At 39.6% G+C, this 25,552-nt stretch overlaps 2 protein-coding genes across 5 annotated transcripts; one reads left to right on the forward strand and one right to left on the reverse strand.

Moving 5' to 3' along the window:
• Positions 1–5,288: 5,288 nt before the first annotated feature.
• On the forward strand, positions 5,289–14,493 carry LOC112577165. Of its 4 annotated transcripts, none has more exons than XM_025260158.1 (2): positions 5,289–5,717; positions 13,688–14,493. In XM_025260158.1, the coding sequence occupies exons 1-2, from the start codon at positions 5,432–5,434 to the stop codon at positions 14,005–14,007; spliced, it is 606 nt and encodes a 201-aa protein (XP_025115943.1). In that variant the 5' UTR covers positions 5,289–5,431; the 3' UTR covers positions 14,008–14,493. The 4 variants fall into 4 exon arrangements, with proteins under 4 accessions (XP_025115943.1, XP_025115941.1, XP_025115942.1 ...); XM_025260156.1 differs by lacking the exon at positions 13,688–14,493 and adding an exon at positions 6,279–7,104 and having other exon boundaries at positions 5,291–5,717; XM_025260157.1 differs by lacking the exon at positions 5,289–5,717 and adding an exon at positions 9,110–9,434.
• Positions 14,494–19,907: 5,414 nt separating this feature from the next.
• LOC112553229 lies at positions 19,908–21,771 on the reverse strand. Its single transcript, XM_025220318.1, has 2 exons — positions 21,360–21,771; positions 19,908–20,553 (listed from the first exon to the last, which is right to left on the reverse strand). The coding sequence occupies exons 1-2, from the start codon at positions 21,475–21,477 to the stop codon at positions 20,153–20,155; spliced, it is 519 nt and encodes a 172-aa protein (XP_025076103.1). The 5' UTR covers positions 21,478–21,771; the 3' UTR covers positions 19,908–20,152.
• Positions 21,772–25,552: the final 3,781 nt, after the last annotated feature.

The raw sequence follows: 25,552 nt of genomic DNA on the forward strand, positions 1-25,552 counted from the left end.
AACAAGCCTCCAGTAAAATTGCCCTGAAATGTGATTCAAAGGGTCTACTCATACATTTCTATGGAGGAATTTTTATTATTCTTAAACTCACGTAAATTCAGAACTTCAAAAAGATCAATTTCAAGAGAAAAATATATATTTATATTACTGGGGGGTTCACTACGAGTTCAAGCAAACTTCACGGTCTTTCTTGGAAACTGAATGTAACGCTGTTGACAGAACCCTTCGTATGGATCCGGTTCAGTTTTCAAAAAATCTTAACCCACCAATTAATAAATAATTATGTGCGATCCGCCTTTAATTATAATTTGAAAAATATCTTTAAAGCTTTCAAACATTTGTTCATCTGGTTCAAAAACTTTTCTGCTTTCTTTCCATTCTTCCAGAAAGGTAATGGCACCGTCGCTCTATTTCTTTGTCCCATTGTTTCCGTTTGTCTATTTTCTATGTCCTTTCCTATGTCTGCCATCTTTACATTATTTAAATGTTAGGTATGTGCATCAGAAGGTCGACTTCAAACTCTGATAACGTGTCTGCATCAGTTCGGAACTATATATTATAATCTTATAATGACAGGTCACCTGTTGCTCTACCAAGAGTTGTGTTGGTAATAATCTTTCTATTCAATGAAAGTTCTGCCACTGCACCAAAGACTGTGAGTTGAGCTTCCATCAACCGTCACAACAGCTTTCATCTACTATTTAAAGTAGAACTTTAGTGACATATCGAAGATTCCATGCTGTGGAATCCATCTTTGTTGATGGCATTCACCTTCTGCTCAACACCGTCAGCCACACTAACCGGAAACGCGATGATCTCTTTGCTTTAAGATGAGCTTTCTTTATTATACTTTTTCTGGTTATTTTTTATATATATGAAACTTTTTGAGCCAGCATGTGATGACGAAGTACAGCGCTATATGAATTATTATTGTAATCAATCTTCTAATTATAATAATAATTAATATTATTAGATGTCAAGGACAGCGTGCGTATTGAATTTGAGAACAGCAGCCGTTTGTTAGCAAGACAGACAAACACGGATGTGACTCTGGGAGAATAACAACATCATTGTAAATACAAACAACAATGTCTGTGCTGTCACAGTAACAGCACGTGACCAAGCGCTGGGTAGCATTTTCGTTTTAAAACTTGGTTATTCAGAATTTTATGGTACCTTCTGGTGATTGCTAAATGTCAAATCTTCTCTGTGCTGTTGAGCAATTTTGCTTGTTTGCTTTGTTTGTTTGTTCGTTTGTTTGTTTGTTTGTTTGTTTGTTTGTTTGTTTTTCTGTTTGTTGCGTTTGAAAATATTTGTGACTCGTGCATTGGAACAAACACACTTTCCATTTGCAGCAGACAGATGAATGATAAGTCTTTAATGTAAGCATATATATTTATATATAGTAAGAATACGATGTAGATTTTATATGCATGTATATAAGCACAGTTATCTCTCAGTCCACGTGTCCTTACTCACGTAAACATCGTATCTCCAGTCTATAATTAACCGTGCATTCAGTTATCCAGAATCACCCACCCACCTAAAATCTCGTTATGGAGTTACCACAGGAAAGCAATGAGGAGGTGGATAGAGATGAACCTCACAAAAGAAAAGCTTGTTCTGTCATCAGTAATCTCAATATTTTTGTTTACTCCACTTACAAAATTCACGATAATAAAGGATGAGCATCTGGTAGCAATGTTCCGTCGTAAGCACACCGGTTGTTTACACACTGCACTCGTATAACGGGTGGCTCAAATAAAACAACAAAAGCTTTTTTCAACACTCTTGTTAATGTAACAGATTCGGCGAATGAGAAGAGAAAGCCACGCCGTACGGTTCCCGACATCATCACCAAACATCAAGAGATCAACAAAACAAATGTCAGGAGAGAACACAGATACAAATTACATTGTGAAGACCTCAGCTCGTGGTAAAGCTATGACCCTGTGTTATTCATCTCTTGACCTTACAGTTTTGTTGTCTTTCTGTGCATGATGATGTTTGTAAAATTATATTTCGAGAACAGACGACGGGTGTTGACCTCGATTAGAGGAAACAGTATCTTGCACTCAATTGCAAGCAATCATTAAAACGAACTTTGCAACCGCTTATTCCTTAGTGAACAGCCGTGGGTATGTATGCTTCATTCAAATGGAGAGAAAAGTATTTATCCTGAACATTAAGTTGATATCAGTGATCAGTCTAAAACTATGGTCTGTCGAGGTCAAAGTGCAGCATCCCACTCAGTAGTCATTACGCAGGTTCCGGATGTCCTGTCCCGTGTCACCCCTAGGTCCTCGATTAAATTAGTTTATATCACCCCCACCATCTGGTTCTTCTTCGCCGAAAGGAACAACGGAAGAGGTTGAGAAAGTCACAAGTGTTTCGGCGACCACGTGAGGACCTCTGTGACGTCACGTCCGGCAGCGCTGGAAGCCATCGAGCTCCCGTAGGGCAGACGAGTATGGTAGCACGATTAGAACCTTTGATTGGTACCGTGGCTGAAAAACAAGTAATGATGCACAGAACGATGACAAATGCAACTTTGTTTCAGGCTAACCACTACTTACTTCTATAAGACAATAACCCTTGAATGAATACTCAATCAATCAATCACTAAACTACTTATTTACTTACTCCTGTTCGTACCTAAGCCGGTACATAAGGATCCACTAGACACCTCCATTTTTGTCTATCAGCAGCAAGTTTAGCCAAGTTGTTCCAGGATAGTTTCTGGTCCTGTAGTTCTCTCGCTACTGACCTTCCCCATCTTTGTTTTCTCCGACCTCTTGCCGTCAGCTGTCGAATGAATGTATATTTTAGGTGGAGCCTCTGGTTTCATTCTACAGACATGCTCTAACAATTCCCATCTTCTTTTTTGGATTGTGTTCGCTATATTTGTGCAGCTGACTTTAGTCAGGATTTCTTCGTTAGTAATTATGCTAGACCAAAGGGACATTACTTGTGAAGATTCTTAATTTTGTAACATTCCATAGAGCTTTGGACTTCCATATTTCTTTAAGCATGACAAAACTTAATCTGCTTTGATGAGTCTGTTCTTCACATCCTTTTCTGTATCTCCTGTATCTGTATCTTCTGTAATAACTGTATCTTCTGTATCTTCTGTATCTGTTGTATTCTGTATCACTACACTGCCGATGTAGGTAATTTCTTGCACTTTCTCTACTTCTTTGTTATTGATTGTGATGGGTTCTGTTGACTATACTTGATGTCCTATATCCTAAGTCCTATATTTGATGCATATTTCGTTAGATTGTTAATTTTTACCTCCGCAGCTTTGTGTTGCCAGCTTAACATAACACTATTATCAGCATCATCTAAGTCTTCCAGTACAGATATAAGTGTCAAACGGATTCCTCTTTTCTTGTCTTTGTGTTGTTTGTTTAATAAGCCAGTCCATGGCTAGCAGCAATAAAAACAGAGAATTTCCATGTTGTGGTTATGTTGTAGTTGTCTGTTAGCTTGCTGTTGCTACAAACTACCTGGCAGTGAAAGTCTGTATAATGCTTTAATTACATTTACTAATTTCTGTGCTATTTCTTAGTGACGCACAATGATTCATAATGACTCACACTGATTGCTGTCAAATGCCTTTTCAATGTCTGTAAACACAGCATAAAGAGTGTTGTTCTGTTCTGTACTTTCTTCTATGATCTGTCTTAGTGTAAACATTTAATGAATGCGTGAACTTCCTTTACTGAAACCTGCTTATTTTTGCCTGATGATGGCATCCAGAACATTGGCGAGCCTCTTCAAAATGATTCTACTGAAGATTTTGCTTGTTTGCGATAACACAGTGATGCCTCTCCAGTTGTTTCAGTCGCTTAAGTTGCTTTTATTTGAGAGTTTAAAATCATGCATTTTACCATTCATCTGGTGTTTCTTCAGTATCCTGCTTTTTGTGTCATGGTCATAAAAAAGCAAACTAGCAGAATATTTGGCCAGTTGAAATATGCTTATCTTGGATTTTTCCATTCAATTTTAAATGTTTGTAAAAGCGGAGAAAAATTGTTTGTTGTAATTCCAACGACCTACGGTTCTGTTGGGAAGGCAGATTAACTGCCTTACTTGGGAGAAATACCGTCTTGTAAAATATCAAAACATACATAAATATAATAAAAGTGTAAAGTCAACTTAACTGTAATATTACAAAAATTATTCTCTTAATAAATATTTGACCAAAATATCAACATGGCTTTTAAATGCAAACCATTTTTTAGGACACCGGGAATAAACATCACTAAACGGACAAAAATTGTCTGCTTATGTTTGGCAAATTTGAAAATGACAGTCACATGAGAAGGAGAAAAAAACCTTCACTGCAAAGAAGAGGAAAAGAACAAAATGATGTCAAGGACAGCCTGCACCCGTTACTCTAGAAATGCAGCCGCTTGTCACGGATGTGATTCTGGGAGAACAACAACACCATTTTAAATAATACCAACAATTTCTGTATATGTGTAAGTGCTAAAGAACTTTTGGACTGTCATGTGCATGGAAAGTCCTCAACGTCACAAGTATGAACAACTTCCGCAACAGTAAATACGAATTTCTGCGAACTTCTCATCACTATTTGAACCCAGATAATTTTTTTGTTGTAATTCCAACTGTTCTGTTGCGAAGGCAAATTAACTGCCTTACAGGCGGAGAATAGCGCCTGGGAAAAATATCAAAACATACACAAATGTAATGAAAGTGTAAATTCAACTTAATTCAACTTAACTGTAATATTACAAAAATTATTCTCTAAATAAATATTCTACAAAAAAATCAACAGGCCTTTTAAATGCAAACTATTTTTTAGGACACCGGGCACCGAACTTCACTAAACGGACAAAAATTGTCTGCTTATGTTTGGCAAATTTGAAAATGACAGTCACATGACAAGGAGAAAAAAACCTTCACTGCAAAGAAGAGGAAAAGAACAAAATGATGTCAAGGACAGCCTGCCCCCGTTACTCTAGAAATGTAGCCGCTTATTAGTAATGGTCACAGATGTTATTCTGGAAGAACAACAACACCATTTTAAATACAACCAACAATTTCTGTGCATGTGTAAGTGCTGAAGAACTTTTGGACTGTCATGTGCATGGAAAGTCCTCAACGTCACCCCCACTTCCGTAGTTTACCCATCGCCTCGTCCCCCCTACTCCAGGCTACAAGCTCTACAAGAAAACAAAGACCTCAGTTATGTCATGCTTCATGTAAGGACTGAGCAAGAGTCCTACATCCGGGATCTGTTTGTGTATAAAAGGCATCATGGCACTCGCTCTCTACTGCAGCCAGACTTACAAGTGCACACAGCTACTTGACAAGTACTGACAACTTGTGGCAGTCAACCGTTGGTAAGGTCTGACACCCTCATCAGCAGCAAGACTACGTCTGCTATTGCCGCTCGTTGACGATGACGACACTGATGCCGCTTCTGTCTGTCACCGGCCTGGTGCTCCTCCTGCTGACCACAGCTCCCACCTCCTGCAACAGCTTGACACCGGGCAGCCATCTTCCTCCCTTCTCTCGTGGCGACGTCAAAGATGAAGATATGAGTGCTCCTGGTGTCGTCATCGACAACGTAGTCGATGTGAAGGCTGAAGATTTCGTCGAGAAAGACAAGAAAGCAGATGAACTCACAGAAAGCGCACTGAAAGACGATGTTTTACAGACCTTGGAGACGACAGGACTAAATGCAGGTAAAGTTTTCTTTTTTAATCAAATCTTTGAGCAATTTATTCTTTTTGTCCTGCTACCCAATGAAAGTAATGACCGTACTTAGTTATCAATCGTTGTATTGTGTCCTTAGCCAGGAATTCAATCTCACAAGGGTGTCTTGAAATACTGCTAATTTAGTTTCTTCTATTCAATCATTCCACAACAGCCTTTTTTAAACATGGTTTTCCAGTATTTCAAAACTTTATTTCGCTTTTGATTCCTCTTTTTCAAATAACATTTTAATCATAATTACTTGAATTTCTTCTCCAGGAACGATAGCAGTGTACCATCACAGCTTTTTTCAAATTCAAAACACTTTAAAACTTCTTACTTTAATAGTCAAACTGATAAAAATGTTCAACATCTAGGCGAAAGGTCATTACAGTCAGTCAACAGAATTTAAACCCATTTCTGGTTCACATACAAGTGGAGTAAGATCTGCTGAAATGTGCTAAAAATCAGATGATGCTCTGTATCTCACTTTTCAGTGCTTCTTTCTCCTCTGAATGTCTGTAGCAGACTGTCTTGTTTTTCTCTCCCAGACAACCATGATGGCCCCCCGCCGTTGCAAAGCGTTGAGCAAGGCACCAAGGTGACGTCATCAAGACTCAGACGAGCTCCCAAGAAGACAGGCAGACATCGCGCTTTCGACTGCTCCTTCGAGGATAGGTTCATCAGCCCCAAAGGCAAGACTCAATGCTCCAAGCGTGGAACCCTCATTGACGCCGAGCGTGACCTCCAAAAACTTCTTGCTGAAGGCCCTTCTGAATACAATTACACACTCACTACAACTAAAGCCGGGCTACCAGCAATAAAAGCGGTACACCTTGAAACAAACAAGGTGACAATGTACACGTATGCGAAGTAACCCTAAAGTATATGATTCAAGCTATTCTGACCTGTCCTTCCAACATAACTACCAACCTAACACATCAGGTAATTAGCGATGTGGAGGACCTTTCAGGAGATGAAGGGTTCAGGGAATTGATATATTCACGTGTTTCTTTTTGAAAGGAACAGTTGACATCAACATCATAAATGCGTTTGATATCAGGCACTCTAGTCCGGTCTGGCTCCATTGGTAACCGCCTGTAGCTTCTTCTTGCAATGTTTGTAGTTTCTACTTTTGTTAAAAATGTTTCAAATCACTTTCTTTATTGGCTGTCACATTCAAGTCTGATGTCTTTAACTGTCATAGAAATTGTAAATACTTGTTTAATGATGTTTACCACTACGGGCCTAACATACGGAGACAGACTTGGTCATATGGACAGCTTTCAGGTACGAAAACAGAAAACTATATTAGAAACAGTCGTAATCTCCATTCTAAAGAAAATTTTATAAATATAAAAGCCTTTCATAAAGCTTTTTGTCTTGTTAAAGTTTTCTGTGGTCTGTATGTTTGAGAACAAAATGCGATGAAGATGTGCGAGATGTTTATTATCTTGGTTTCCTCAAGCTGTCAACAATGTATGTAAATATCTCACACATGAGAGATCTACAGTGAAATTTGTGTTTACATGTATACTGTCCTTTCCTCTGCTTTCTATGTGTATCCATGTCACAGTGAACAAAACCAGACAAACACTCTTTCACTGACATGGAGGTCTGTCATTTCCCATTGTGACTTACAATGTCCACAAGCACTGATTCAACAAATCTGCGATGAAATTGCACCGACATGTGGTTCACATAATCAACAAATGCAATCGGTAGTAAATCACGCAAAACAACAATTTGTTTACCATTTATTAATAAACACTTTCAAGAGGGTCTGCCTGTTGTACAGAGTCTGAAGCACTCTGGGCTTACTAACATGAGGACAGGTAGAAACACCATGATATTAAATCAGTGTGAACATTTCAAAGAGCAATTTCGTTTCTTTTGTTTGTTTGTTTGATTTTTGTTTTTGTTTTTTTCTTCGTTTGTTTGTTTTCTCGTGTATCGGAACAAACAGTGCTTTCCCCATTTACAGAAGACAGATGAATGATGTCTTTAATGTACACAAAAGATATATAAGTATAGAGGGAGAGCAAGGGTGACACTATATATTTTTTATGTATGCGTCTAATCACAATAAAACCGGTATCCAGTCCATAAAGTGGAACTAAGTTTCTCCAGTCTATAATTAACAGTGCATTCGGTTATACGGAATTAAAAAAACTGTAGAACTACCCTAGGAAAGTTACGAAGAGGAGGTCAGAAATGGACCTCAGAGAAGAAAGCTTGTGAAGTCATCAGTATCACAACATTTTCGCTTGCTCCACTTAAAAATTCACAGGAAACAAGGCAAATTGGGCATGAGGTTAAATGCATTTTGTAAACAATGTTTCCACGACAATGTATTCTGTCCTAAGTACAGGCATTGTTTACACGCTGTGCTCGTATAACGAGTTGCTCAATCACAACTGAAAGATGACAAATCACTAATTTGGGACAAAGGTCACGTGCAAACATAACTCACCAAAATTGTTCATAGTATTAAACTAAATAAACATTTTGAGGTCTAATTTGTTCAGATAGAAAAAGTTGCTGACGGGACTTATAAATCTTGAAACTTATCCACTTCACAAGGATTTTTACGGATTTATATCTTTCCTTTCTCCTCCTATTCTTCAACTCTTTTGTCAGTATAACAGATTCGGTGAAGGAGAAATACATTTTTGTAAATAAATATTTCACAAAAATATTTGTAAACAGACCCTGTAGTAAATGCGGATTACAAGTGCCTTTTCAGGACACTGGACACCAGACATCAGAAAACGGACACAATGTCATGTAAGACAAAATGTCATCGAAGACATTGTATAATCTGTGCTTATGTTTTTATGATTTAAAAATGACAATCACATCACAAGGAGAAAAAAACCTTCACTGCAAAGAAGAGGAAAAAAGAACAAGATGATGTCAAGGACAGCCTGCACCCGTAACTCTAGAAATGCAGCCGCTTGTCACGGATGAGACTCTGGGAGAACAACAAGCCTATTTTAAATACAAACAACATTCTGTGCATGTGTAAGTGCTAAAGAACTTTTGGACTGTCATGTGCATGGAAAAGTCCTCAACGTCACAAGTATGAACAACGTCCGCAACAGTAAATACGAATTTCTGCGAACTTCTCTCATCACCCACCCCCACTTCCATAGCTTTACCCATCGCAAGGTCCCCCTACTCCTCCTACCCTCTACAAGAAACAAAGACCTCAGTTTTGTCGTGCTTCATGCAAGGACTGAGCAAGAGCCCTACATCCGGGATCTGTTTGTGTATAAAGGCATCATGGCACTCGTTCTCTACTGCAGCCAGACTTAGCACACAGCTACTTGACACACTGACGACTTGTGGCAGTCAACCGTTGGTAAGGTTGACACCTCATCAACAGCAAGACTACATCTGCTATTGCCGCTCGTTGACGATGACGACACTGATGCCGCTTGTGTCTGTCACTGGCCTGGTGCTCCTCCTGCTGACCACAGCTCCCGCCTCCTGCAATGGGTTGACACCGGGCAGCCATCTTGCTCCCTTCTCTCTTGGCGACGTCAAAGATGAAGATACCAGCGCTCCTGGTGTCGTCATCGACAACGCAGTCGATGTGAAGGCTGAAGGTTTCGTCGAGAAAGACAAGATAGCAGATGAACTCACAGAAAGTGCACTGAAAGACGATGTTTTACAGACCTTGGAGACGACAGGACTAAATGGAGGTAAAGTTTTCTTTTTTAATCAAATCTTTGAGCAATTTATTCTTTTTGTCCTGCTACCCAATGAAAGTAATGAACGTACTTAGTTATCAATCGTTGTATTGTGTCCTTAACCAGGAATTCAATCTCACAAGGGTGTCTTGAAATACTGTTAATTTAGTTTCTTCTATTCAATCATTCCACAACAGCCTTTTTTAAACATGGTTTTCCAGTATTTCAAAACTTTATTTCGCTTTGGATTTTTCTTTTTCAAATAACATTTTAATCATAATTACTTGAATTTCTTCTCCAGGAACGATAGCAGTGTACCATCACAGCTTTTTTCAAATTCAAAACACTTTAAAACTTCTTACTTTAATAGTCAAACTGATAAAAATGTTCAACATCCAGGCGAAAGGTCATTACAATCAGTCAACAGAATTTAAACCCATTTCTGGTTCACATACAAGTGGAGTAAAGACTGCTGAAATGTCTAAAATCAGATGATGCTCTGTATCTCACTTTTCAGTGCTTCTTCTTCTCCTCTGAATGTCCTGTAGCAGACTGGTCTTGTTTTTCTCTCCCAGACAAACCATGATGGCCCCGCCGTTGCAAAGCGTTGAGCAAGGCACCAAGGTGACGTCATCAAGACTCAGACGAGCTCCCAAGAAGACACCTGGCGCTTTCACCTGCACCTTCAAGGATAGGTTCATTAGCCCCAAAGGCAAGACTCGCTGCTCCAAGCGTGGAACCCTCACTGACGCCAAACGTGACCTACAAAACCTTCTTGCTGAAGGCCCTTCTGAATACAATTACACACTCACTACAACTAAAGCCGGGCTACCAGCAATAAAAGCGGTACACCTTGAAACAAACAAGGTGACAATGTACACGTATGCGAAGTAACCCTAAAGTATATGATTCAAGCTATTCTGACCTTTCCTTCCAACATAACTACCAACCTAACACATCAGGTAATTAGCGATGTGGAGGACCTTTCAGGAGATGAAGGGTTCAGGGAATTGATATCTTCACGTGTTTCTTTTTGAAAGGAACAGTTGACATCAACATCATAAATGCGTTTGATATCAGGCACTCTAGTCCGGTCTGGCTCCATTGGTAACCGCCTGTAGCTTCTTCTTGCAATGTTTGTAGTTTCTACTTTTGTTAAAAATGTTTCAAATCACTTTCTTTATTGGCTGTCACATTCAAGTCTGATGTCTTTAACTGTCATAGAAATTGTAAATACTTGTTTAATGATGTTTACCACTACGGGCCTAACATACGGAGACAGACTTGGTCATATGGACAGCTTTCAGGTACGAAAACAGAAAACTATATTAGAAACAGTCATAATCTCCATTCTAAAGAAAATTTTATAAATATAAAAGCCTTTCATAAAGCTTTTTGTCTTGTTAAAGTTTTCTGTGGTCTGTATGTTTGCGAACAAAATGCGATGAAGATGTGCGAGATGTTTATTATCTTGGTTTCCTCATGCTGTCAACAATGTATGTAAATATCTCACACATGAGAGATCTACAGTGAAATTTGTGTTTACATGTATACTGTCCTTTCCTCTGCTTTCTATGTGTATCCATGTCACAGTGAACAAAACCAGACAAACACTCTTTCACTGACATGGAGGTCTGTCATTTCCCATTGTGACTTACAATGTCACAAGCACTGATTCAACAAATCTGCGATGAAATTGCACCGACATGTGGTTCACATAATAACAAATGCAATCGTAGTAAATCACGCAAAACAACAATTTGTTTTACCATTTTATTAATAAACACTTTCAAGAGGGTCTGCCTGTTGTACAGAGTCTGAAGCACTCTGGGCTTACTAACATGAGGACAGGTAGAAACACCATGATATTAAATCAGTGTGAACATTTCAAAGAGCAATTTCGTTTTCTTCTTTGTTTGTTTGTTTGATTTTTGTTTTTGTTTTTTTTCTTCGTTTGTTTGTTTTCTCGTGTATCGGAACAAACAGTGCTTTCCCCATTTACAGAAGACAGACTGAATGATGTCTTAATGTACACAAAAGATATATAAGTATAGAGGGAGAGCAAGGGTGACACTATATATTTTTTATGTATGCGTCTAATTCACAATAAAACCGGTATCCAGTCCATAAAGTGGAACTAAGTTTCTCCATCTATAATTAAATGTGCATTCGCGTTATACGAATTAAAAAAACTGTAAGAACTACCCTAGGAAAGTTACGAAGAGGAGGTCAAAGAAATGGACCTCAGAGAAGAAAGCTTTGTGAAGTCATCAGTATCAACAACATTTTCGCTGCTCCACTTAAAAATTCACAGGAAACAAGGCAAATTGGGCATGAGGTTAAATGCATTTTGTAAACAATGTTTCCACGACAATGTATTCTGTCCTAAGTACAGGCATTGTTTACACGCTGTGCTCGTATAACGAGTTGCTCAATCACAACTGAAAGATGACAAATCACTAATTTGGGACAAAGGTCACGTGCAAACATAACTCACCAAAATTGTTCATAGTATTAAACTAAATAAACATTTTGAGGTCTAATTTGTTCAGATAGAAAAAGTTGCTGACGGGACTTATAAATCTTGAAACTTATCCACTTCACAAGGATTTTTACGGATTTATATCTTTCCTTTCTCCTCCTATTCTTCAACTCTTTTGTCAGTATAACAGATTCGGTGAAGGAGAAATACATTTTTGTAAATAAATATTTCACAAAATATTTCGTAACAGACCCTGTAGTAAATGCGGATTACAAGTGCCTTTTCAGGACACTGGACACCAGACATCAGAAAACGGACACAATGTCATGTAAGACAAAATGTCATCGAAGACATTGTATAATCTGTGCTTATGTTTTTATGATTTAAAAATGACAATCACATCACAAGGAGAAAAAAACCTTCACTGCAAAGAAGAGGAAAAAGAACAAGATGATGTCAAGGACAGCCTGCACCCGTAACTCTAGAAATGCAGCCGCTTGTCACGGATGAGACTCTGGGAGAACAACAAGCCTATTTTAAATACAAACAACAATTTCTGTGCATGTGTAAGTGCTAAAGAACTTTTGGACTGTCATGTGCATGGAAAGTCCTCAACGTCACAAGTATGAACAACGTCCGCAACAGTAAATACGAATTTCTGCGAACTTCTCATCACCCACCCCCACTTCCATAGCTTACCCATCGCAAGGTCCCCCTACTCCTACCCCTCTACAAGAAAACAAAGACCTCAGTTTTGTCGTGCTTCATGCAAGGACTGAGCAAGAGCCCTACATCCGGGATCTGTTTGTGTATAAAAGGCATCATGGCACTCGTTCTCTACTGCAGCCAGACTTAGCACACAGCTACTTGAACACTACTGACGACTTGTGGCAGTCAACCGTTGGTAAGGTTTGACACCCTCATCAACAGCAAGACTACATCTGCTATTGCCGCTCGTTGACGATGACGACACTGATGCCGCTTGTGTCTGTCACTGGCCTGGTGCTCCTCCTGCTGACCACAGCTCCCGCCTCCTGCAATGGGTTGACACCGGGCAGCCATCTTGCTCCCTTCTCTCGTGGCGAGGTCAAAGATGAAGATACGAGTGCTCCTGGTGTCGTCATCAACAACGTAGTCGATGTGAAGGCTGAAGACACGAAAGCAGATGAACTCACAGAAAGCGCACTGAAAGACGATGTTTTACAGACCTTGAAGACGACAGGACTAAATGCAGGTAAAGTTTTCTTTTTTAATCAAATCTTTGAGCAATTTATTCTTTTTGTCCTGCTACCCAATGAAAGTAATGAACGTACTTACAATGAATCGTGGTATTGTGTCCTTAACCAGGAATTCAATCTCACAAGGGTGTCTTGAAATACTGCTAATTTAGTTTCTTCTATTCAATCATTCCACAACAGCCTTTTTTAAACATGGTTTTCCAGTATTTGAAAACTTTATTTTACTTTATTTCAAATAACATATTAATCATAATTACTTGAATTTCTTTTCGAGGAACGATAACAGTTGACCATCACAACTTTTTCGATTTCAAAACACTTTAAAACTTCTTACTTTAATAATCAAACTGATAAAAATGTTCAACATATAGGCAAAAGGTCATTACAATCAGTCAACAGAATTTAAACCCATTTCTGGTTCACATACAAGTGGACTAAGATCTGCTGAAATGTGCTAAAACTCTGACGATGCTCTGTATCTCCCTTTTCAGTGCTTCTTTCTCCTCTGAATGTCTGTAGCAGACTGTCTTGTTTTTCTCTCCCAGACAACCATGATGGCCTCCCGCCGTTGCAAATCGTTGAGCGAGGCACCAAGGTGACGTCATCAAGACTCAGACGAGCTCCCAAGAAGACACCTGGCGCTTTCACCTGCACCTTCAAGGATAGGTTCATCAGCCCCAAAGGCAAGACTCGCTGCTCCAAGCGTGGAACCCTCACTGACGCCAAACGTGACCTCAAAAACCTTCTTGCTGAAGGCCCTTCTGAATACAATTACACACTCACTACAACTAAAGCCGGGCTACCAGCAATAAAAGCGGTACACCTTGAAACAAACAAGGTGACAATGTACACGTATGCGAAGTAACCCTAAAGTATATGATTCAAGCTATTCTGAACTGTCCTTCCAACATAACTACCAACCTAACACATCAGGTAATTAGCGATGTGGAGGACCTTTCAGGAGATGAAGGGTTCAGGGAATTGATATCTTCACGTGTTTCCTTCTGAAGGGAACAGTTGACATTAACATCATAAATGCGTTGCTGTCAGGCTCTCTAGTCCGGTCTGGCTCCATTGGTAACCGCCTGTAGCTTCTTCTTGCAATGTTTGTACTTTCTACTTTTGCTAAAAATGTGTGAAATCACTTTCTTTATTGGCTGCCCCATTCAAGTCTGATGTCTTTAACTGTCATAGAAATTGTAAATACTTGTTAAACGATGTTTACCACTACGGGCCTAACACACGGTCATATGGACAGCCTCCAGGTACGAAGACTTAAAACTATACTAACAACAGTCGTAATTTCCGTTCTAAAGAAAATTTTATAAATAAAAAAGCCTTTCATAAACTTTTTGTCTTGTTAAAGTTTTCTGTGGTCTGTATGTTTGTGAACAAAATCCGATGCAGATGTGCGAGATGTTTATTATCTTGGTTTCCTCATGCTGTCAACAATGTATGTAAATATTTCACACATGAGAGATCTACAGTGAAATTTGTGTTTACATGTATACTATCCTTTCCTCTGCTTTCTATGTGTATCCATGTCACAGTGAACAAAACCAGACAAACACTCTTTCACTGACATGGAGGTCTGTCATTTCCCATTGTGACTTACAATGTCCACAAGCACTGATTCAACAAATCTCCGAGGAAATTGCACCGACATGTGGTTCACATAATCAACAAATGCAATCGGTAGTAAATCACGCAAAACAACAATTTGTTTACCATTTATTAATAAACACTTTCAACAGCATCTGCCTGTTGTACAGAGTCTGAAGCACCCTGGGATGTCCCAACTTGAGGGCAGGTAGAAACACCATGATATTAAATCAGTGTGAACATTTCAAAGAGCAATTTCGTTTCTTTCTTTTGTTTGTTTGTTTGTTTGTTTGTTTGTTTGTTTGTTTGTTTGTTTGTTTGTTTGTTTGTTTGTTTTCTCGTGTATCGGAACAAACAGTGCTTTCCCCATTTACAGAAGACAGATGAATGATGTCTTTAATGTACACAAAAGATATATATATATAGAGGGAGAGCAAGGGTGACACTATATATTTTTTATGTATGCGTCTAAGCACAGTAAAACCGGTATCCAGTCCATAAAGTGGAATTAAGTTTCTCCAGTCTATAATTAACAGTGCATTCGGTTATACGGAATTAAAAAAAACTGTAGAACTACCCTAGGAAAGTTACGAAGAGGAGGTCAGAGATGAACCTCAGAGAAGAAAGCTTGTGAAGTCATCAGTATCACAACATTTTCGCTTGCTCCACTTAAAAATTCACAGGAAACAAGGTTGGGCATGAGGTTAAATGCATTTTGTAAACAATGTTTCCACGACAATGTATTCTGTCCTAAGTACAGGCATTGTTTACACGCTGTGCTCGTATAACGAGTTGCTCAATCACAACTGAAAGATGTCAAATCCTTAATTTGGGACAAAGGTCACGTGCAAACATAACTCACCAAAATTGTTCATAGTATCAAACTAAATAAAAAATTTTAGTTCTAATTTGTTCAGATAGAAAAAGTTGCTGACGGGACTTATAAATCTTGAAACTCATCCACTTCACAAGGATTTTTACGGATTTATATCTTTCTTTTCTCCTCCTATTTTTCAACTCTTTTTTCAGTATAACAGATTCGGTGAATGAAAAATACATTTTCGTAAATAAATATTTCACAAAAATATTTGCAAACAAGCCTTGTAGTAAATGCGGATTACAAGTGCCTTTTCAGGACACTGGACACCAGACATCAGAAAACGGACACAATGTCATGTAAGACAAAATGTCATCGAAGACATTGTATAATCTGTACTTATGTTTTAATGATTTAAAAATGACAATCACATCACAAGGAGATGAAACCTTGACTTCCACGAACGAGAAGAGAACAAAAAGATGTCAAGGACAGCCTGCACCCGTAACACCACTGCGGGTGGCAATACGCAGAAACACAGTTTGTATGGCCATGGATGTGATTCTGGGAGAATAACAACTCCACTTAGTTTTTACAATCGCCCTACCCCTCTAATCAAACCGGCAAGTTGTGCACTCGACACAACCCCACCCCACCCCACCCGTACAAACAAAATCCCAGGAAGGAGGCTAGCAAAGCAAGTCTGGGTGATGGCACTGACCTCTTTACACTGTGAGGTTTGCTCGGAGTCGAGCTGTTTTCTCTGAGAAAAGTTTTCTTTTGAAAACTAAGTAACTGAGAATTTTCTAGTTCTTTCTAACGATTTCTAAATGAATAAATACCTTTTACCTCTTCTCTATGCTCTTGAGGTTTCCTATAGAACCTTGAATCAATGGGATTAAAAATTTTCGAGGAGGAATTTTGTTTGTTTGTTTGTTTGTTTGTTTGTTTGTTTGTTTGTTTATTTTGAAAAAAAGTGATGTAATGTCCTGTCATGTCTGTATCACTGTTTGAACCTCTCTGGTCTGATGTAGATATAAGACTTCGTTGAAGAATGTGGTGATGAGGGACGAGGCCGCTTTAGATGGTTAAATGGTAAAATTGTTATTCGTAGTTTAGCTTCGTGTCAGTAGTGTTAATCCTCTAGCTAGCCACACAACTGTATTCTGTACTAAACCACTCAAGTTCGTTGTTGAAGAAACCATGGAATAAAGCACTCCCTGGGACAATTTTTATCGCCAGGGGTTCTCTTTTCACAAACACTGTTCATGGCAATTTCCTGGACTGGCGGCTTCTAACTAAACAAACACAACTGCTGTGTTGCCAGCAGAGTAGCTTTCTTACAGCACCTTAAATTAATGTTGGTAAACAAACCTTTATGAATGTTGATGTTTTTTGATTTTTTTAAAAATATTTGTGATTTGTACATCAGTACAAACAGCACATTCTCCCGATTGCAGTGGACAGATGAATAATGTCTTGAATGATATTTTTAACGGTACAGTATAAGGCTGTGAGGGCGGTGATAAGGCTGTGCTGTGTGACGTCAGCGAGGGACAGGAAGTGTCGGTCGTTGTTAGGATTTGAACTCAGGTGATCAGTGGTGTGTCGTTAGTTGGGTTTGTGATATATATTAGTGATAACAATCAAGATGGCTATGACCAATGTCCAGCCATATTATGTCATCAGCTGACACTGGCATCGAGTTGACATCATCGGACGACGAGAGAGATGAAAGAGTCCCGTGTAATTTCTCTTATTAAACACAACATCCTATAAAACATTCAACTTTTTCCACATGAACAGACACGAACATAGACGAGACTCAAATTGCTCATATTCTTTACAACATTCTAAGCAGTTTTATTTTGCCTTTACAATCCCTTTAACGGGTATCATTCAAGAACAATGGCAAAGTTTGTGGATGGCAGGTCAAGGTTCGCGTCCCTGTCTGTCCCGCTGACCTAGTTGCCCAGTTCAGCCACCAGGGGGGTCGGGCAGCAACCAGTCGTGGAGTAGTGTCGGGTCTGTGACCAATGGTTGTTTGGGGAAAGAAATCGAAGCAGAAGAACTATAATTTGGTTATTGTCATATTACACGTAGTCTAACGCATCTAGAATCGACTCTAAAGGTTCTGGAAATACGCAGAGCCGGCCGTGAGCGAGAATAACAACAATAACAACAAAAAATAAAAATAAGTGAGCGACGGCCTTCATGCACATCTGCAGCCGTCTCCTGATGTGTTGTTGTTGTTCCTGTTGTTGTTGGGCACGTGCTTCGCATTATCAGAAAATGGGTTCAAGGCATTGGCCTCGTTATTGTTGTTGTTGTTGTTGTTGATTTTTTAATTATCAGCTCGTGTTTCTAAGCAATCAGTTTACCCTTTTTAGCGGAGAGAAAATCAATTAGTTTTAAGCAAGCGCTTATGTACATAAACACACACATACACACACACTTCGTTATATGATATTGTCATTGTCACAAATGCAATTTAAATGAGTTTTCTACTCTTGCCATTGTGGCGGGATGTAGAGGAACAGCCGGTGGTAGACTAGAAGGTGGATGGACAAGACAGGTTGTCCTTCGTTAGTTGGTTGATTTATTTAGTAGGAAGGTGCTTCCACCTGTGGACAGGTGTCACATACATAGAGTCCCGAGACGAGATGTGAACCCTGAGCCGCTCACTGCAATGGTGGCAAGCGAGTGTTTTACCCGCTACACTACCGGGCGCCCCTAACGGTTGTCATCACACGAGGGTTCACGTCTAGAAGGGTGAGCGAGGCCAAGACCTCGGTGTTATTAAAATGTGGGAATGTGGGAAGGGGCTAATTTTATAGCACATTTAGTTGAGAGCGAATAAATAGGGTGAGTTTGAAATGGAAGGGGGTTGATGAAGGTACCCTAGCAGCATCGGAAACCATGGAGAGGGAGGAGAAGACTGTGTGGCTTATGTAACTCTTATGACAAGTAACCTGCTGTGTGTTATTGTAATCAATCTACTATACCTGGAGCATTTATGTGGCTATCCGCTAATTCTTACTTCTGTGTGGCTTTCATCTTTTATCAGCTACGGTGTAATTAAGCGACTGCCAAATAAGGCTCACTCCATGGTTTGCCCAAAAAAGACAAGCACACGCGAGTGAGACAGAAAGAACAAAAGAGCATCAGAAAAAATAATAAAAACTGAAAATGTGGTGTTTTTTGCTTATATTTGTGTTACAACTGCTGTCTCGTAGAAAAATGAAAAACACCACATTATAAATATAACCACGTGTTAATTCTGTCAAAATAATTCCAGGAAGCAATAAAAATTCTTTCCCCGCATAAGTGAATGTGGCAGTAATAATAAAAATGTGTCTTAGATGTCAGCTTAACCGGTTCTGTGATGTCACAAGACGCACAACACCTGTGGTGACCCACTTAGACACCTGACTCCACAGAGGGTAATTAGAGAAGGTGAGGCAGCGAGGGAGAGGAGAGAAAAGTGAGATCGCTAACCCCTCACCCACCCCACTGAAAAGGTAAGGAAGCGAGTATTTTACTTCAGTAGGATCCGGCATCCTTGTGCACTCAACCGTGCTCCCTATTGTTTTTACTGTCATCTGAAATGAGTAAAAGAGTCGTCTGTTTCTTCTTCTTCTTCTTCTTCGTCGTCGTTCACTCAAATGGACACGCCTGCCTCCTGCACAAATGATGCTGTGCGCCGCAGGTCCTCCAGGCTGCCGTGTAGCTTCCTCAATACTGGCGTCTCATCAGTCCAAATGCGGTGCCTGAGTTCTTCGTGCATGGGACATTCTTGCAGTAGATGTGCTGTTGTCTGACTGCCTGTCTGGCACGGGCACTGGTCTGTCTGGCCGATTCGGAGCTTGGTATATAGATGGTGATTGAGACGGTTGTGGCCTGTCCTCAGCCTGAAAATAATGACCTGCTCAGCCCTTGTAAGCAGGTAGTATGGGTCGTTTCGGTTGAAACGTGGGTGCTGCTGCAGCCACTTGTTGTGCTGTTTGGCCTTGATGATGGTTTTGACAGTCGTCTGTTTCATGCCTTGAGCTCTTTTACTCTTTCGCTTTTTCGCTATTTATTTATTCTAGAACAGCACCAAAAGATGAAATACATTTTTTGTTTACATTTTTAACATAATGGTCGTGGGTGTATATATAGGAAAAATAGTGGATTTGGATGTACGAATGTATTTGTGTATAAATGTATTTCTGTGTATATGCGGACTGATGGAATGATTATGATGATGATGATTCCACATACTAGTTGAAAAGCATGCCTGTGTGCTTGTGAACATCTGACACACGATCTCAGCAAACACTTTGAAGCAATATTTGTGACCAGAAGATGTAATTCAAAATTTATTTACAGTCGATACAAAATTAAAAAATAACAAACAAATGAAAATTTCACACTCAAGCACACGCACGCACTCGTTAGATATATTTCAGACCTAATTTTGGTTTTCAATTTACGAATAAATGCTCATTGTTTTACAAACAAATTTACTGATGACGATCGATCTGCGTGGAAGTTTTTAGATCCCACGCGGAATCCATAAACGGTCCAGAGTTCGCGTTCTGTCTGATTCTTACTTTGGATTTTCATACCGGAACTTGCGCACTAGGTCACCTCCGTGGCTGCGGATCTCCATGGTGGGGCTGCCTTGTTTGCTGTAGTCACGGATGGTGATCTGATGGTTGCCCATCGTGCCGGTCTGCCCGGTGAGACCAGGTCGGTCGATGGGTTTGACATTAGTCGGGCGCAGAGACTGGAAATCGCGCACTGCATCCTGGTAGGTGCCTGGCTTGGAGTAGTGCTGTGTAACGCGCGAGCCACTCTGGGTGGCGGGGTTTCGCGAGAAGGAGCGGAACAAGGCTCGACCTGCGGCGAAGATGGCTCGGCCTATCTGTCGGCGGCGTCTGATGGGTGTCGATGTCGTCTGCTTCCTACCTTGGACATCTCGCAGATACTTGAGACCGGCATGTTCGTCTAGAAACGAGAAAGACGGTTTGCTCAGACATTAACATAAGGGTTGATGTACTGAGCACAGAAATAGAGAGGAAAGACAAGAAAAAAAGGGAGTGGAAGAAAGGAGAATTAGCCGTAGTTCAGCAAGAGTTATTGCAGCATTGCATTTTGCTCTGTGTCCTTTATGAATATAGCTGACAATGAGCGTTTAAAAAGCGGATATCAAATAGTTCCTTACATTACCCCACCACGCCGGAAGAAGTGGGGATATAACTTCTACTTTATTTTTAAAATGGGATTTCATTTTGAAAAAAATGTTTAGAGAACAATTTCTTTTCTTCTGCCTCAAGATTCTCTTTATTGCTTTGTCCAGTGCCCTACATAGATCATGTTTGAGAAAATATATTAATGATATCCAATGAAGATTTTCCTGTGCATGGACAATAATTATTCAACAGACGTGTATACCAAACAGTTTAATTTGTTCTTCTGGATTAAAACAAGAACCATATGAGATGAACACTATTGTAATTGGCAAAAACAATTAAATTTCAAAGTAAAACCATTCACTAAATTGCACAGATGGTGTTTTGCTAGTAGATGACCGTATACACCGGAAATTATCAGCCGTTTTTTGGTTTTTCTCTTCGACGTTCAATTTGACGAAAGGTCCCTCAAAAATTAAATTAAACAGTAAAATAAATATATAATAAAAAAGAGACAAAAAGTCTAAGTGAACCTGGTTGTTAACTACCGTAAAATATTAACATCTATCAAGAGTCAAACCTCACAAAAGTTTTTTAAAAAAACAAGGATTAAAGTTGTACCTGCTTCTGCCCCAAACTTTGTGTCCTCCACGATCATCAGCGCCTGCAGATCATTGTCACTAAGGTCACTTGCGACTAATTCTTTGAATTCATCTGTCACCATTTGTTTTCTGACCATCGTAGACCTTCTGGTCCCCTACATCATTGACGACATCCCCAGGACCACCCGCGCCGTCACTTTTTACCTCGCGACGGACGAGCGATGCAAGATGGCTGTCCAACACTACGACTTTGCACGAGCTGGGAGCTGCAGTCAATGAGAGGAGGACCAGACCTGTGAGAGGCAGAAGCCACAGCAGTTTGGCCATGGTTAAGATCCAGGAGAGATGATGGAGCCCAGCGACTGATGATAGTTTCGAACCTCTCCGTTCGCCGTCCGCAGGGTTGGTAGCAGTTGACACCGAGACCTTCTTTTTTATACTTGCCCAGATCCGGATACGACATTCATCTAGGATGTGATTTTTATTTTCTTCCCCTCCCTGCATCCGGCTTCCTGATCGTCTGGTGGCATGTCGGAGTTGAACTTCAGGTCACCGAACGATACAGCACGTGACTACGCTCACCCCATCAGCTTTAAACTTCAGCAAACAGGAGGTTAGGCCCATGAATTGACAGCACAAAAACAATTGCCGACGAGGCTGTTCATTTAACCCCAGGCAGGCTTTGTTTCTAGAAAATGAGGTGACCGAGGCACTTTCTGGAAAACAGACGCTGAGTTTTTGAAAATTCTGCCCAACGTGAAAAAAGCGGTGTGTGCACAGAGGGGGAATGGAAAGTGAAAATCAGAGTTAAATCCCTGACTATAAGGCTACATTCACACGCTCTGGAAAACATATCAGTTGACAAAGTACTATCCCTGAAATACTATCCTTAACTCCCTTGCAATCTGTCTGTCATGCTAACCATCATGTAACGACTCCATCTTACACTGTTTATAGTGTCTACATCCCTTCATATCTTCATCCATTTCTTTACTTTCTACTCTTGTACCTCATCTTGATGTTGTTCAGTGTGTCTGTACATACCTCACTGTCCACTGGCTGTTATCTTGTACCTCATATCTTGGTATTCCTTGGCTGTCGTGTTAAACCGAGGTGTGAAGGTTGTTCAGGACAAAGTATAAATCCGTTCAGTTGTGCAGTCGTACTTTTTGTAACGGCCATGTCATCATACTGGTCATAATTTAGGATACAAAGTGCATGCTGCTAACGTCATAGAATAGCAGAAGAAAGGGGAATACGAATGGAGTTAAGATGGGGGCAGGGGTAACGAATGTTGGCGCGCAGTTGTTGTGACAGTAACAGTGGAAGGCTAAAAATGAGTTTCTCTTACTCTGTGACCTATGTTTATATGTCTGTACTTGCTGCACGGTGAGTGTGTGAGTGTGGGATTGTATATCTGCTTGTCATTATTCATTGTATCAGTATGTGCATGTTAGTTTGTGTGTCCGTGCATACTTGTGCATCTACTAAAGCGTACAACAATTAATACATTTTACAATGTTTAAAAGTAACATATGTGAATAGTTTCTTCGCTAAAACTCTGTGTGAAGAGCTATGAAACATCATTAGACTTGAAAAAAAGAAGAACGAAACTCGATTGCACAATAATTCAAGCGAGCATGGCTTCTTCTTGAAAATAAATGCTCATCTGTTTTCGAGTAGGTCAAAAAAACACAAACAGCAGTTGTGACATGTTCCGGATATGTTAGAAGAATGAAAGATGCGAAAACAGCACTCGGCTACAGGTCAGACTCAGTACAGTTCATATTATAACCATACGGATTCTTTCTTGAAGTTCCTCAACCTACACTTGTTAGTAATTTCTCCAACATTAATGGGTGTCAGTGCAAGACAACTGTTCGCGAAGACAATCATATGAAAGCTAGTTTTAATAACTGCAGTAATCCAACCCATGCACTTCTAACACCCACACAGTTTTAAATGAGTTAAATGAGATTAATGTGTTTACAAATGTGCCGGATGTTACTGATGTTTTGGATTGTGGATTTGCAGATTTTTTTCTAAAAAATGCGCATTTAGTTTTGAAAACAAATGATTGTAGCTATCTCAAGAGGGTAAAAAAAAACTCTCCTGTACGATGCTTCGTCACACGACACCGTTGATGGCTGTCGGTGGACATACTACAGGGTTTACCACGTGATCATACAGGTAAGCGGGAGAGTGGAAGGTGGGGTGCTGTTTTTTATCAACACTGTCATCAGCGAGTCTTGCATGAAGGCCGTTCTTCGTGCGCATGTGTGCATATAGTAAAGCGTACAAGCTTCAAGATGTCCAAAGTCCCATTGTATTGTCAAATGTATTAAAAAATGTATTATTGTCAAATGATTAAACAAATGCGTGTGTCATTGCTTATTTGTGCAAAATGTGGAGTATGTTAATATGTGCTCCAATTAGCTTAGACAAAAGCATCATTTAAATCATAAAACTAAGGTATAATATTACACTTGTTGTTTCGATCGTTAGCATGTCAGCGTGTCCATCAGAAGATCATCGGTCTTTTTAATTATATTTACAACTGCTTTTCTTCTCTTACAGAGTTTCTTTGTTGGATGAGGACAAGTCTGATATCCTCTTTTTTTGGCGATAAGGTCTCAAGAGTATTTAGCGGGCCCACACTCAAGTATGTTCACATCACAAATAAGGTGTTGCCGGAAAATATATGCTTCTTGATAGTAATCAATTATTAAAGATTAGAAATCCGTTTGATAAGCATTTAAATCAAAACAATACAAAAAGATGAAGGTAACAAGATTTTATATTTTTAATTTCTTTTTAATGTTAGCATCCGATATGAAAACCTTTAATCGTTGTTGATTTTCTGGTCTTATCTGAAGTACACCACTAGCTGCATGGTTTGCTTTCGATTAAAGAACAAACTGTCAACAAATACATATAGTCTAAATAATTTTGATAAGCACAATGACTCGTCTTTATAGCACAGTCCATTATTCATAGTTGATACATGTACTGAGTAATTGAGGATGCTTTTTCTTCTTCTTGTTCCTATTCGCCCCCAGTGGAGCATAGGCCGCAACCACACCCCGCCATCAGACCCGGTTAATCGAGGACGCTAAAATGCGCAAATTTTGGTAAAAAAGAGTGAGTAGAGGTCAACTCGTTTTTCCAAATTCATTTAGGTCTAATTTATTCACGAATTATTTGGAAGATATCGCTTTTTACACGCAATATTCGCGACATGATTACTACAATTAATGAGCGTTTCAAAGACACAAACGGTACGAAAGTACGGTGGCGGCAATTTTGAGAAAAGCGGGTTCAAAGATTAGCGTCAAAATGGCCGACCAGGTTTGTTTACTCCTAAATTTTTGCAGACAAATCTTTTGATTGGTTAATATTTAAATCGTTCTTCGAAGAAGTTGAGCATACAGACTCCGGGCTTTCTGGCAAGGTATAACACGATGAGGTTAACGTTATGACAGGGAAACAAATCGGTACGGATCGCAATAGGGTACCTCTATTAAAACGTATTTTAAGTCAATTTCTAACTTTTATTTTAACATAGCAGTGTAGTTTCCTGATAGTTTAATAACCAAGGAATCAATTTTTAAAGAAAATTCAAACTGCTCAAAATTGACCTCTCGGGGCCCCTAGCAGGTTAAGAAGCAGTTATAGTTAGCTGGACGAAATGAAATAGTGAATTTTGCTGAAGAATGTACAGAAGATTGTAACGTTCTCACAACAATTAGCGTCGCTAAATAAAACTGTGTAGTCACATACGAAACGGTCAACTTGATGATGCTAGTGTGGTTGACAATGACAATTCTTTAATTATTAACAAGATATACCGCTCTCACATTGCCATTTACTTGCTCAACTCTACTTGCCAGTGGTGTCATCCTAACCATGTATCGGTCAAGGAGAGAGTTTGTGTACCTGACGTTGAGCTGCTGTGTGTAGGCCTGCGGCCTTACTATCTGCCGCGTGAATACAGCCACGTGATTCTTTGTGTTGTTTCATCCATCCGGCGCCAAATCGAAAAGACGGCGTCGAAACTGTGGCCGGGTATATCCAGTCAGCAGTTAAAGTCGCCTGACGCGCTGTTTGATAACTGGATTCTTAACCATTTAATTTGAAGAAACCTTGCCTACTTTTTATCAGTATGTTGATTGTCCACTCGCATGGGTAAAATCTTAGACTTGTTTTAATTGT

This window comes from Pomacea canaliculata, linkage group LG12, assembly GCF_003073045.1.
Source record: "Pomacea canaliculata isolate SZHN2017 linkage group LG12, ASM307304v1, whole genome shotgun sequence".
NCBI lineage: Eukaryota > Metazoa > Mollusca > Gastropoda > Architaenioglossa > Ampullariidae > Pomacea > Pomacea canaliculata.

What these genes read in the sequence shown, in the direction of transcription:
- LOC112577165 (XM_025260156.1), top strand. Translation starts at nt 5,432, where the DNA reads ATGACGACACTGATGCCGCTTCTGTCTGTCACCGGCCTGGTGCTCCTC. An exon ending in GACGACAGGACTAAATGCAG is followed by an intron (nt 5,718 to 6,278) that starts GTAAAGTTTTCT and finishes TTTCTCTCCCAG; the next exon opens with ACAACCATGATGGCCCCCCG.
- LOC112553229 (XM_025220318.1), bottom strand. Translation starts at nt 21,477, where the DNA reads ATGGTCAGAAAACAAATGGTGACAGATGAATTCAAAGAATTAGTCGCA. An exon ending in AAAGTTTGGGGCAGAAGCAG is followed by an intron (nt 20,554 to 21,359) that starts GTACAACTTTAA and finishes TCTCGTTTCTAG; the next exon opens with ACGAACATGCCGGTCTCAAG.